Source organism: Scatophagus argus, chromosome 24 (assembly GCF_020382885.2).
Source record: "Scatophagus argus isolate fScaArg1 chromosome 24, fScaArg1.pri, whole genome shotgun sequence".
NCBI lineage: Eukaryota > Metazoa > Chordata > Actinopteri > Scatophagidae > Scatophagus > Scatophagus argus.
Window position 1 is genome coordinate 10,064,294 of NC_058516.1, and position 14,898 is coordinate 10,079,191.

The 14,898-nt window shown below is 43.7% G+C and overlaps 1 protein-coding gene across 2 annotated transcripts in view; it reads right to left on the reverse strand.

The window, feature by feature from the left end:
- The window catches only part of appa (amyloid beta (A4) precursor protein a), a 32,190-nt gene that overhangs the window by 4,849 nt on the left and 12,443 nt on the right, over positions 1-14,898 (reverse strand). Inside the window, exons 2-14 of one of the 2 annotated variants that reach the window (XM_046382335.1) lie at positions 11,628-11,795; positions 9,188-9,317; positions 8,959-9,071; positions 8,387-8,577; positions 7,723-8,057; positions 7,040-7,207; positions 3,895-4,028; positions 2,849-2,923; positions 2,599-2,757; positions 1,876-2,004; positions 1,674-1,773; positions 628-840; positions 444-497 (exon numbers count right to left, since the gene is read on the reverse strand). In XM_046382335.1, the coding sequence (XP_046238291.1) occupies positions 444-497; positions 628-840; positions 1,674-1,773; positions 1,876-2,004; positions 2,599-2,757; positions 2,849-2,923; positions 3,895-4,028; positions 7,040-7,207; positions 7,723-8,057; positions 8,387-8,577; positions 8,959-9,071; positions 9,188-9,317; positions 11,628-11,795 (1,969 nt within the window). The remainder of the gene's footprint in view (positions 1-443; positions 498-627; positions 841-1,673; positions 1,774-1,875; positions 2,005-2,598; positions 2,758-2,848; positions 2,924-3,894; positions 4,029-7,039; positions 7,208-7,722; positions 8,058-8,386; positions 8,578-8,958; positions 9,072-9,187; positions 9,318-11,627; positions 11,796-14,898) is intronic. The other variant, XM_046382336.1, reaches the window with a different exon arrangement.

Sequence of the window (14,898 nt, forward strand, 5' to 3'; positions counted from 1 at the left end):
CTCGGTGAAGTCCACCCCCGCCCCGACCCTCTCAAACCAAACAGACAGCAGAGTGCTGGATGTAACAGCGGGATAAACTCAATATAGCACATATGTACATAGACCCTGTGGCTGCATGGAGGTCAAGTGGTGTTGGCTGTGTGCAAACAAAGGCCGAGAAAAGGAAAAAGTGCTGGCCCGACTCACTTCAAATCTCTACTTGAAAACAATCTTATGATGCACTTTAAGAGGAGAGCAAACCAGAATAAATACTGTTAGTTAGCCTGGAAGCTGCTTTAACAAAGCTACCCTTGTCTAAGTTAACATGTAACTTCAGTCGTAAAGTTCTCATGAAAACGACAAGGCGTGTGCAAACAAGGCACAGCCCGGCGGCCCATCTGATTTTATAAATTCATACAGACACTATGACAATATTGTGATAGACTTTTGAACAATAAACCCACCTGGTCGTGTGGGAACACCTCTGTCAAGATTAGGGCGAGAGTCCACTGGCTCAACTAAAGAGAGAGAGAGGGAGAGAGAGAGAGAGAGAGAGAAAAGTAGAAAATGATTTTTTATGGCTTTTCTGGGTAGCATTTCTCTCAGCTTTGCAGGACAACCAACTGTAAGAGTGGCTGTATTAAGTACCCTGGTTCTCAGTGTTGGGCTGGTTGAAGCTCTCAGGGTGGATGAAGCCCACTCCCCCCAGGTCCAACGTGTCCTCCTGGGGCAGCAGGTCGGTCTGGCCGTCTCCCAGCTCCTGGTCGGGCATCAGAGCGTCGTTGCCGTAGCTCATCCTCACGTCCGTCTGCAGGTTGGCCAGCTGCTGGGCCATCTCCGCCTGCTCCCTCTGCAGGAGCTCTGGATGGACACAAGGAGGAGGAGGAGGAGGAGGTAAGATGAAGGATTTCAGCACCTCCATGATGAAAATATTGCCAATGAGGAGAGCATCATTTTTTTAATAATTAGGATTAGAAAAGAGGATGTCTAAAGCTCTAAAGTTGCAGATGTGTTTATATTTCTGCTTAAAGAAAACATCCTACGTGGAGGCAAATGTCAGCAGGGACAGACAGCCTCAGAGAAATGTTGTTTAGCTCCATTTCTTAATAGACCTGGCACCTAGCAATGCCTCAACGACGCTGTTGCATCTGTGTGTGTGTGTTTTGCGAGGCGGGCTGAGGTGGCACAGGCTGTGACAGTCTCTGAGACAGAGACACAGATGGCTGCGTGACGCACACAACTCCAATAAACCCAGAAACCCCCAGAAACCTAGCAAATAGAGGGGCAGGGTGGAAGGGAGGGGAAGGGGATTTATCTCCCCAGCAAACAGTTTCATTTGACTCTGAGGAGAAGAATTAGGCCAAATGGCTCCCAATGCCCTTATCAACAACAACAACAAAAAAAATTATTTTTCTGGAGGGGCGGGAATTTGGAGCATTCAATCTCTCCGGCACATGTCGCACAAATAGGACAGTGTGTTTTTCCCCGTATCTCGCTCATGCCAGGGTCAACACGAAACACGTCGAAAACTCATACGTACAAGATGTTGTTTTCTAAGACTGATTTTTTTTCCTTCTTTTGCCCTTTTCTACTTACTTTACTATTCCTTGTATATCTTAAAGCCTCTAATTTTTTTTATTATTTTAAATTTCTGTTACAAACTGGCACCAGATAAATGTGACGCTCAAACTCACCAACTTGGTCCTGGATGTCGTCGGCCACACCAGGCACCTTGTAGAGGAGTCCCAGGGACTGGTTCATGCGCTCCTCGATGATATGCAGGTGGGTCAGCACCTTTACCGCACACACACGTACATGTAAAACCGCGTCAGATTCTTCAAGCAAATAAAAAACAATATTTTAATGAGATGTTGGACGTTTTGCGCCAGGCGCTACCTGAGGTCTGATCTGCGCTGCCTTCTTGGGATCCACCATGCGGACGTGTTCGAAGTGTTTGAGGGTGTGCTGCCTGTCCTTCTGCTCGGCGCGCACGTACTTCTTCAACAGACTGAAGACATGGCGAGGCTACAGAAGACAAGTCGGGTGGTTAGGAGCGGAGGAAAGGGGAAAGGCTGATATCGCTGCGAACGAAAATCGAACTGTTTGGAAATGATGCTGATCCAAATCACGAATTTTCTTTTGCCTTTCAGAGGATGAGATTAATTCACATATTTATTATATTTATCAATCACATATAATGGACTGAGGGTTATGTGTGTGTTAATTTATCAAACGAGGAGAAAAAACAATGTTTTCTAGATTGCAATTTGACACATTTATCTGATTTTGCGCAGCTTATGCCATATAAAAGGCTCCGTTTGGTTAGTCTATTTATATGTTGACAAAACAGAAGCAAAAGACTAACAAAACAGGAATAGCAGAATTATTCACGATTTGCGGCAGGTCAGATTAAGAGACAGATGAAAATATCCCACTTCAAATGAACTAGCAGAACAAGGAATATTTTGATTAATAGCTGAGAATCTTAAAAGCAACAACAAAAACGGTGGAAGGAGACAAGACAGCACTAGGACCTGGAAGGAAATAAACTGTTAAAAAGCACTGTAAATCAGTGATTGCTACACTGCGGATCATCTGCAGCAGTTATAAGTAGCGTACCCTGGGTGGGTCCTGCTGCAGCGCGGTCAGGTAGCTCTCCAGAGCCAGGCGGCGCCGGTCGTTGAGCAGAGCCTCCACCCTGGCCATGTGGGTCTCCACCAGCTGCTGCCGCTCGCTGGCCGCCTCCTGTTCCAGAGCTTCCACCTTCTCCTGGAAACGCTGCACGCGCACCAAACACGCAGACAAGTTAGATCGGCGAAAGGACACAGAAAGCGTTCTGTGTGCGTTTGTTCCGAGCGCAACGCCTCACCTGGATGACATCCTTCTTGTTGGCGCGTGGAAGATTCTTAGCTTCTCTCTCGGCCTCCTCCCACTCTCTCATCACCTGAAGTACGAGAAAAGAAAGGAGAAAACATCAATTCCACTTGTCAGTCTGCTTTATCTCCCCGTGTATTCAACTGCAGGTTGATTTTACACTTGAGTGAAACATCTCATCGCTCTTTGAGGCACGGAGCTGATCTTTTCATGGCCGTCTACGTGGAAGAAAATTTGACATTTTACACTGGCCATGAAACGATAACATCTGGGCTGCAGGGGGTAAGCATCAGATCCTTCCTGTTTGCGTAAATAATCCTTTCAGATTGAGGATGTTGACGTGACACTTGTCTGCTTTTTAAATCACGGGGGGTTAAAATGCAGTATGATGAAAATCAACAGTTTCTGTTCCCTTTTTAGTCAGTTTCATCTTCCTCATAGAGCTGACTGTCCTTCCTTCCTCAGCTTGATCCTGTCTGACTCACTGGGTGGCTTCTTTGATGCAACCTAGGCCTCTACCAAAGACATGACCTAACAGGATCTGTAAGGGTGAAGTCAGCTGTGTGAAATCCAACATTCGCTGCGCCCGCGGCTACCCACGCAAAACAAACACGAGCTGTCCGGAGCGGCGCACAAACTATGGCAAAGAGGAAAAACAAGGCTTTTAGGGGCACGCAAGGTTATCAGTGTTCTTGTCTGGAACTTTGCAGACTGTGGCACTGCTGCGGACCATCTGGCGCTCTTCTGGAGAGCGAGCCCGTTGATTGAAGAATACAATTAAAGTTGAAGTGGCTCAGTCAGCTCACCCGGGAGGGATTAACAAACGCACCTATTCGTTTTACTTGACACAACTTCTCTCTCCCTCCATTTTCTTTTCAGAGAAAATCATTGTCCTCTCCTTGCTGCAAAGAAAATCCCGCGAGCTACCGTTACTCATTTAAGCAGTGACTGACGATCAGTTTTCACTCCACTGAATTAAAAAGCGTTCAAAATCATCATCTAATCATCATTTACTGCCTTTTGTTCTTGCCCTTTCAGTACCTGGGACATCCTCTCGCGGTGTTTAGCCTCCAGGCTCTCTTTGGCCTTCTGGAAGTGGGCGTGTTCGTTTTCGTCAGCAGGCGTCTCCAGGTAGTGGTCCACGGCGTCGGGTGAGCTGGGCGTGGCTGTGGGCACTGGGTGAAGTCGAGGTGGAGAGAAGGGAAAGAGGGAGGCAGGGAGGTGAAAAGGCTTTCAGTAAAGCAGATTTTTAATAGAAACACTTTGATTCAGCTGATCTGGGACTGGCTGTGTTTCCTCAGCACACAAAGACAAAAACACAGAGTCCAAAACGGGTGAACAGGGTTAGTGTGAGATCAGCAGAGAAAGAAAACGAGATAGTAGCTGCAGATGGAAGCAAGCACCCTCCAAAAGCAAACAAGTGAATGCCTCAGATGACCCTCAGTGCTTTGTGGGAGAGAGACAAAACCCCTCTTTCATTTATATAACATCATTCAGAGCGGCTCTCGTGCAAAAAAAACTGATGCTGGAATAAACCCCGTGGGCTCAGACAGCACAGCGAAAAATATTAATGAATCACCAAATTGCGTGAAACCTGGATTTAGTCCGTGGAAAGTTGATTATCTTTTGCAAGTGTGCTATGAAAAGTGGTTAGCTGTGTGTGTGTGTGTGTGCGCGCGCGCGTGAAGGTCGCGCATGTCATGTGAAATTGCTTACGTCTGATGAGAGCGCATGACTGCACGAGACACAAAAACAACATAGAGATGTTGTTCACCTTGAACTTTGAAATCATTTAAAGGACCAGTTCACCCAAGTTACAAAAAAAAAAGATCATTTTTCCCCTCACTTAACTCTAGGCCTATCAGACAGTTCTATTTAGCCAGGCTTAGAGATCTTGGAGATTAATGCCTCTAGCCCTACACAATGGAGGGGAACGGGTTTTAGCTTGTGCTGCTCACAGCACTGAAAAATTCTGTTTTTGAAAAAGTCAATACAAGTTGTGTTCTTGTTACTCTGGATTGTTATCGAACACACTGGGAACAGTTTTCAAAGGGACTATTTCCTTGGTGGAGAGAAGTTCCAATAATAACTGATCAAATGAGCAGATTATCCAGAGTAAAGGACAGTTTTCTTAAGGGAAGAGAAACTCAGGAAAATAAAACTACACAATACTAGAGGCAAGTGAGAATGAGACTTACAGTGCACTACACAATTCTATTAGGTTTTCAGATTTTCTTCAGTTGATCATCCACCGCTGTACTGTTTCTCGACTCAATAACTGATACACTGACATTTTTTTTAAAAATTAGAAATTCTCAGTTTTCTACCCACTACATTACCTTTGAAGAAAAAGAAAAAAAAAACACTCTATCCATAAGCCATGTAGACACAAAAAATCCCACAATGCAATGCCATACAGCTGTAAGACACTGAGGCTGTCACTGATAATGCAAAGTGATGGCAGTTCAGCATCAACTGAACATTTCTGCTCTTGCTGACCAAAACGTAAAGCGCGTCACTTCCTAAGTGCTGCAGAGCTTTCTCAGTACACACCTTTTCAAATAGCGAAAGTTTTATCAGCTGGACAAATGCTGAGTCAGTATTTTGTGAGAGTAAACTGTCATAAAGAACAAACATGGAAACGTTGCATTCTTACTGTGGATATCGTATGTTACTGTGAATCACTGTTAATTAACCACACATGTAAGCATGGTGTGTGTGTGTGTGTGTGTGTGTGTGTTGGTGACTTGGTGTAGGGCAAAAAATAGACAGCGCAGCACTTTCTCACCTTCATTATGCTCAGCAGAGCAGAAATCCTGTACCAAAACACACATGCACATGCACTCTCACACCTAAACACACACATACAAACAGATTCACACACTGCGGGGATAAAATTAGATCAAAATATAGGGAGATGGGAGACCTGATGACTCCCATATTCCTGCAGGGCCGATCATGCACTTCGTGACTGAGATGCACGCATACGCACAGATTCAGGCACATATCGAGGAAGGTCAGTGAACCTTACACAACACTCAAATCAACATCAGAGCCCAACACGTAAACCGCTTTCCTATACACAGCGATAACACACAACCTCCATCTGTGCGTGTGCGCGCGCACACACACGCACACACACACATTCATGGCAATGAAAAAAAAGGCAAAAAATGAGTTACTAAATCCAAAGTAATTAGTACACTTTGACTGAATGATCATGTCCAGCACCAAATACTCTTTATAGTCTTCAAGAAAATCTAATGGGCAAACACAGTAAGGAAAAACCATACAGCAAAATCCTCATATTTCCATGTGGCTGCTGATAATCAATCATCACAATGTGACGCAGAAGGCAGGTGTGCTGTGAGTGTGTGTAATGATGTTATGATGAGCATTTCCTTTACCGCGAGCTTGAAAACGGCTAGCAATTTCATGGTAATTCCACATCCGATTTAAGCGAATGTAATGAATTAACCAGAAATTATTTTCTCAAGGACTGAATAATGTAAGTAAGCACATCTGGGATGTAAGGGATAATAAGCAGCTAGGTGAGGATTGTTGCAAAAATAATTCCCACCTGGGTGATTTTACAGCTCATAAAGAAATGTACAAGATGATGCCCGTGAAATGGCTCTAATCATAGGACTTACAGTTGTTACTGTACATGCACTATAGGGCAACAATATTGTCCTTGTGCTGGTCTATCACCTCAATTTTCCCTCTGTGGGATTACTTAGGGATTATCTTATCTCAACCATGACAATGTACATGGTTATTCAGCCTCTAAAGCAAATGAATAATCAATAAATTCAGCTTTATCTTAAATATGGTATTCAAAACATTATCTTTTTCTATTTTACACACTAGATGGACTCCCAAATACAAACTGACAAACAGGTTGGTGGCCTTACGGGAAAGGTAAAGATTGTTTTTAGTGCTAACATGTTTATTTGTCTGACAGGCGCACACAGAGACGGTGAGTGAAAAAGAAAAGGTTAGACAGGAGTGGAGCTGATAGGTCTCAGAGAGAAGCGCACCAAGAAGCAAGAAACTGAGCGGCTGTTAATAACCTGGCAGCTGGCGGACAGCTCGGACAGACAGCCAGTAAAAAGTGAGGGTTAGAGAAACCGGAGAGGAAAACAGCTGGCATTCAGTCCGGTGAGCTGCTGCCGGCAGGACTTACTGACGCTGCTGCAGACAGACAGGCAGTACTCCTCTGATTCAAAGTTATTCCTGTTGCCTCCGCAGCCGCCGTAGATAAACTGAGCGCAGCGGCCCTCCTGGCGGTCAAAGTACCAGCGGGGCAGCATGGCCCGGCAGGGACCAGTCTCTGCGTTGGCCCAGCACACATCTTGGAGGACACACACACACACACACAGTCTCTTTCACTCACCATAATGCATCATCTTTTTGTTGTGCGTTCCAACTATAAAATATTCCACTTGGGGACACGTTATTAAAAACTAACAATAATAATAATAAAAAGATAAAAAGACTCGCAGGGAATGTGAAGAGGTTTAAGCATTATTAATGTTACTTGGAACCGAATCTGAGAGCAATCTAACGCTAAAATGAAGAAACAAAGCTGGAACAACCAATTCTGATTCTAATGGGACGTAGCTAATGAAAGCTCTGACATGACAAATGAGCACAATGAGAGAAATGACAGCAAAAAAATTAACTGGCAAGGAACGTGAAGATCAATTGTGTTTAGCAAAGCATAAGAAATGGAGAGAAAAACATGGTTTGTATGTTACCAATATTGTTCCACATTAATCTAAGTGCCTAACCTGACCTCCACATAAGATTGCAAAAGGATGAGAACCCAAACTGGACACACACACCCACATCAGAAATGCTCCTCACCCCTGACAACCTCTTCTACAGACTCGGTGGTGGTGGTGGTGGTAGTGGTGGTCGTCATGGCAATGTTGGTGGTGGGTTCATCTGCGTCATCATCGAGTGTGTCAACAATGTCATCATCTCCATCATCTCCATCCTCCTCCTCCTCTTCCTCGTCATCCTCCGCCACCTCTTCATCCTCCTCCCCGTCTCCGTCCTGGTCGTTATCCAGCACATCCTCCTCCTCCTCTTCCTCCTCATCTTCCTCTGCCACCTCCTCCTCTTCCTCCTCGTCCTCCTCTACCACAGATGGCCTGGTTTCCTCTTGCTGCTCGACTGGCTCTGGCTCCCGCACCATACTGGGAGGGAGGGAGGGGAGAAGGAAAATAAATGAAGGTATGGGACAGTGAAGGGACATATGGAGAGGACAAGAAAAATTGAGAGAAGGAAAGGTGTCAGAAAGAGGGATAATGAAATGCGGAAGACAAGAATGAATGGGAGGGAGGGAAGGACGGAGACTTTAAATTATAACCAATCTGCTGTTTGTGTCCAAGGAGAGAAATTTTATCCTCATGGCAATGTTGAAAATGAAAATGGCAATATCTAAGATCTTCGAAGCGCTGATGTATTACTCTGCCTTGCCTTCATTTATCTTTGTGTGTGTGTGTGTGTGTGTGTGTGTGTGTACCTGTTGTCAGAATAGTCAGTCTCTGCTCCACCCCACCAGACATCAGAATCGTCAGCGTCCTGCTCGGCGCTGTCGGCGTCACGCTCCGCCTCCGTGGGACAGCACACAAACTCCACGCCTCGGAAACGGTCGATGCCGCACGGCAACAGCATCCCATAGTCGTGGAGATTCATGGCACGGTCGCCGCAGGACTACAGCGACACAGAAAAGATAAGTAACCATTCCCTCTAGTCATTGGACTGTAACCTCAGTTCCACATAAATACCCGCGACTTTTCAAGGAACTGAAAGGTTACTTCAGTCTGTTGTCAAGGCAAATTATTCCACTGATATATAAGTGATAGCTGTTCTAACATGTAATTATAACATGCGACTATACAACATTGATGACGGCCTGCACTTGATGTACCAAAGCACAACAAACCAAAAACAAACTGGTTTGTGGATGCAGATTTTTGAAAAGAGTAGCCGAAGCCTGGAACTTAATTAAGACCCCCTGGTCCCCTCAGAGGAAATAAGTTCCTCCAAAGGTTCTGCAGTGGAAAAACAGCTTGTGTGTGTGAGTCTACTCACCTCCTTGGCTACAGTGTGCCAATGCAGGTGGCTCTCACACTGGTTCATGCGCTCCTGGTGCAGGAACTTGCACTTGTCAGGGACGAGTAGGGCGTCACTCACAAATTCTCCCACTGCAGCAAAAACAATATTCATAGTTATAATTCACACGTCAGGCAACTTCAACCCAGCCTAAACAAAAATTCTCACAAGTGCTGAAAACTGAATCAGTAACATCTGTGGGACTCACCCAGGCAGCGGTAGGGCACCACAATGTGCATATGACTGCGACACTGCTTGCGCCCCTTCTTGCACCAGTTCTGGATGCTGACTGGTTGGTTGGCTTCCACCACATTGGTAATCTGGAGCTCTGGGTACACCTGCACATACATTATGATTAGGGGTGGGACTTGATTAAAAAAAAAAAAAATCAAATTAATTAGAGGCTTTGTAATCAATCTCGATTAATCGCATTTTACTCACATAACAATATTTGCTCCAAAAGCAACATTTTTTTTTTATCTCTTACACCTCTTGTTCGTTCTCGGACCGGGACTTCTAGCGCTAACAGCTCCAGCTTCTGTGCTCGCTGCAACATGTTTTGCATTTAGATGGTACCGTAGAGTAAGTGCTTCGGTGGTATGCAAACTCTTTTTTTTTGCACAATTTGCACAAAACCTCGCTCCGATCAAGGCTTCCGTCAGGTAGTTTTTTTAAATGAAATTTGCATTCCATCGGTTCTAGCAACGTGCTTTCACCCGATTCCTCCATTTCAATAGCCGATTAAATGTGCTATTTTTTTTAACTCGTTAATTTGTTATTAATAATTAATTAGTCGTAATTAATGCATTAAAGTCACACCCCTAATTTTGATAATTATATATGGTGTCGTGAGAGACGTTTCTTCAACTCTTAGCCACATAGTGACAGGCATCTTGAAAGCTGTTTATCCAGGATATTTCTATCTTAACATTACTGCAGTATTCCCTAATGTTGTTTTTGCTTGGCAGAATCGCCTGTGTTTACCTCTATGTTCCTCTCAGCCATGCATGGCATCTGCCTCTCCACGTTATTCTGAATCGACGTGTGATCCCTCTCCAAATACCTCTCCCCTCATTGTTTTTCACGACACCACCTACTCTGTGTTCTCTCCCTTCAAGCCTCTCTGAATACAGATAATAATTCCCTAACCCTCTTGGTTCCTTGTCACTCTCACATTTACCAAAGCGGCTGTTCCATTCAGTTTTGGGTAGTGAAATCCTCAAGTTTTCTTTATCTCCAGTTCCCTATCCTTTATCACTAGATTTGTTATGTTATTATTATTGGGTTTATCTTCCCCTGAGTCCGTCTTACATGCTTTTCAGAAATCTTATCATGCATCACCTCCTCTTATCAGACAACTTTTCTCACATAGTGCATTTATGCAGTGAAAGCCTACAGCAAGCTGCTGTAATATTCCCCAAAGGGGTGCGGTGTTCTGGTTGGAGGCCACAGAAATGGAAAAATCACAGTTTCAGTCGCCACAGCAGACGATTTATGAATGTCAGCCGAGTTCAAAGTGCAACATGTTCAAAGCTACAGTATTTTTTTTGGCCAGTGAGCTCACTGTGTTATATTTCTGTTTTTGGTTTAGCTTCTCGCTGCCTAATTAAAAGGCATCCAGAGCCTTTAAAGTAAAGTCACATGGACTAAAGCAGCTTGTTTACTGAGCGGAGTTTTGGCATCATGTCATCCTGCCAAACTGGGGATTTTGGTGAGTAAAAACAAATCTGCTTGCAGACTCTGTAACCCTCTCGCTTCTCTCAAAACCAGCACAAACTGTCGGCACTAGTATCCGCGATACTTTGCTTAGAAAATGTGAGACAGAAAGTCACTTCTCCAGGCATTTTTGGTGCCACCAACATCTGAAAATTGTTCACACTTTAACCATAAATCTCCTACAAAATGAAAAAAAAAAGGCATCCAAATCTTGCTTGTAAGTGCGCACATCAAAAGTGTTCTCAATAAAGTAAGCCCACAAGTACCTGTTCAATCACTGTAATTTGCTCTGAGAGCAGCTCAGCTTAATGACTAAAATATAAATTATCCGACCCAAAAATCCAACTATAATATCACAAGTATAAAATCTATCATCTGAGCTTATTGCTCACTCAAAACAAAATAAACACTGGGTAATTACAGTTTAAGTATTCCATATATCATAGCACACGTGGCCAAATGGGAACCGCTTTGTGGGCACAACAGGCATTGAAAATGATGATTACAAACGGTCTGAGACGAAATGATGACCGCTTGAATGAATCTCTCTTGCTGTCAGTAACACACCAAAATGTTACCTTCACATTATTATTTTATATAGATAGACTGCCACTTTAACCGTAATTTTGACCCTAAATGTTTTATAGACCTCTATTTTTATTTTTATTTTGTCTTATTTCCTGTGTTCATTTGTATTTATTTCTGCCATGGTGTTGCTGCAACAGAAAAGGTTTATCTTATCTTATATCCTCCACCTTTTCTACACCCCTTTAAGCAGATTTAATACAATGCATACAATACAGATTCATATCAGCTTTAGAGGGAGGATTAATATGACCATGTAATATCAGACTTAATTGATTCCACAGCTTCTTGTTAGGTTTACCTCCAAGGCTAAAACACACACATACACACTCCCCACTTTTTTTTACCTCCTGGCAGTACTGCAGGATGCCCTCCTTGGTGCCGATGCAGCTCTTGGTGCCTGAGGGGTCCGACTCCCACTTGCCACTCTGCACGTTGATGTGCATGTTGAGTTTACCGCAAAACATGGCCACCTGGGGCTCTGCCAGCAGACCCATAGAAACATCTGTAGGCACCTGAGAGTGAGGAGAGACAGACGTGAGAGAAAGAAAGAGAGAGAGAGGGAGGGAGGCAGAGCGTGAGAGAGATTTAATGAGATATACCACTCATGTTAAACTACCTTGAGCACTTGCGCTGAAAAATGCAAGACGGATGCAATTAAATTTTATTGCTAAGATAGAGGGGGGCCGGGAGAGGAGAGGCGAGGAGATTAGCATGTCAGATGAAAAGTAAGAAGAGGTGAGCTAGTTTAAGATGAGAGGAGAAGGAGCAGAGAGTGGAAAGCAAAAGAGGAGAACCATAGATTAGGTATAAGCGAAAGGAGGTTGGGAACAATTTTTTCTCTCCCAGTCTCATCGATATTTTAGGTCTGACCTATGTGTTCCGATAAACAAAGTCATAACCGCGGCAGTGCTAGCATCATGCTCAGTGCCTCCGTTCATATTTGTCATTGGGAGTTGTCAAATGTGCCAAAGATCTTGCTGAAGATTGCTGCAAAAATGAGCGCAAAGAAGAAAAATCAATAGCTTTAGAGGAATAAATTGCCTCAAACAACAGGCCAGGAGCAATCCAATACAATCTCTGCTGTTTACGACGTTCATTCACAAGCACAGCCACCAACTCAACTGCCATCTGCAATACCATTATGGGGAACAGAGTACATCTGTGTCCGTGCAGGTTTCTTTTAAGAGTTTTTTTTATTTTTTTTGCAGGACAGTACAGCGTTTATGTAACCTCTGTTGATTCATTTTTGGCTCATTTCTCTCGGTTAGTGCAGCACATAGTGAGCACAAGTGCAGGTTGGCTGGAGGCAAGGAGAGTGCATGTATGTGTGTGTGTGTGCGCGTGTGTGTGTGTGTGTGTCAGATAGAACGTCGGCCATCGGCATGAATGTATTAATTTTTGTGTTAATTTACGCTCCTGTGTGTTGGTTTGTGCCTCCGTGTGTGTGTGTGTGCTGTTGCTGTCTGCCTGCATAAGGAGGTTTTGTGCTGAAGTTCCCTTAGGAGAGGAGGTGCACACAAACCACTGAATGTCTGCATTGTACTGGCAAATGAGCTAGAACAAAATGGGAGGGAATAAGAGGGGGGGGGGGAAGAGATGGAGACAGAGGGAGGGAGGAGAGGGACTGTTGCCATTGTGTGCTCCCTAATCTTGTTAATGGTTCCGAAGGCCCTGGCAGGCAAACAAATGTTGTTTTGTGAGATGGATAGCATATTTTTTTTTCCTCCAGACTTGATTCCCTCCAAGCAGCCAGGAGCAAATGTCCTCTTCCAATATGAGAATAGCTGGTGGAGAGAGGGGAGGGGGGGGGCATCAATTTAGACAGATTTGAAACTGAAAACTCAAATCTCAGAATCAATTTTGCAGGCATCTACTCGGCCAATGGGTGGAAAGATGACCTTTAGCAGCTTTCATAATATTCCATTTATACATACTGACTGTATCTACCCACTTGACAGAAGAAGACAGTGCTCTCTGGAGAAGATAGTTCCTTTTCTGATATCACCAGATCATGCCCAGGGAAGCCAGGCAAAGCAGAAAGCTTTCCAGGTTCACATATGAGGTAAATGCAATAAAAAAAAGTGTTGCGTTACTGTTTGGCCTTATATTTTAGAGTTCACTTAATATTATGTCCACTCTCTAGAGGTGAAAGGGTAGGGAATGGTGGAGATTCTGACGTGTGCAAAGTCTTAATAACCTTCACAAACAAACAATCTGTTGTGGATATACTGTGTTGGATGGCAGAAAGTTCTGTAGCTGTTCCTGTCTTATAGATTCAGACCTAAAAACAACTGCGCTATAGATGATAATTCTGTGTCTGTATCCAAGTAGTTTCTTTACACAGTAAAAGCTAACTGACAACAAAGCCAACGTGCTTTTCTGTCAGTAAAGACAAACTGAGCAGAGTCATTTGTGTGATTGGCTGTCGGCTCATTCAGACCAAAGCAACAGCCAGTCACATAACTGAACCTGTCCAGTTTCTCTCAGCTGTCATAGTTTGTTTATATTTATTGATGGAATTGTTTCTTAATGTCTCATTAATTCAATATTGAAGCTTTGGGTCTCCATGGAAAAATAATTATAATGCAACGTTGAGCTGTATTTCTATCTGTCAGCATTTCCTGCTTGCTAATTCTGCTTACCTTTCAAAATGTCACCACAGAATAATCCCAAAATGTGTCAATTCATATTTTAAGTATATTTGTAAAAGACTATTACATCAGAGTTCAAAAAGGTTTAGATCTGCTAATGGTGCTGATTTTATCATGTCTCATGAGATTTATTTAACTACTACTCTAACAGTCTTTGCTATAGGGTTAGGATGTATCCATAAAAAATAAATAAAAGTGTTCTTAAAACATACACTTAAGTCTATATAATTATCCATGTTAATTAAAGGAACTGGATTCAACATTAACGGCAATCAAATGGAGGTAAAAAATGGTGCAAACACACACACACACACACACACACACACAGATACACAGATCGGTGTAACCTGATTCCACAGGGTCAAATATGCACCTACAAGGTTCACATCCCTCACAGGCCAACATGATGAGCCACAAGCTGTAGTAGCACGGAAATGAGTAAATCCCTCATGCACAGACTTAGCCACACCCACACACAAACACACAGAGTAGGAAAAATCCCTCTTGCCCCCAGCCCTCCCCAGCTCCAACACATGACAACTTAACACCGGTGGCCATCAGTCTTGACACTGGGCCATCTGCACCACACAGGGTTATTTAGGGGTTATTTCACTTGAGTCCTGCGTTACCATCTGTGAGTGAGCAACACCAATAGGGCACAGATCAAATCCCATCCCGCTCATTTGTAGTAAAACCCAAGGCAAACTGAGAGCTGAAACTTTTCAAATAATCTTTAAAAAAAAAAGTCATTTCCATGTGTGCTATCTTCTAATTAACCCACTTCCAGGGTGCCCGGTTTCATTTTGACCTTATCCGCGTACCCTCTGGCCCACTCCCTGTCACTTATTGAAAGAGATAAACCTACATCCTCTCGGCTTGAGGCATAGGTAGGCAAATCAGTTCCAAATGCTCGCTGACATTCAAATTCTTTGTGTCCTCCTCTTTTGGCTGGCAAATCATATCC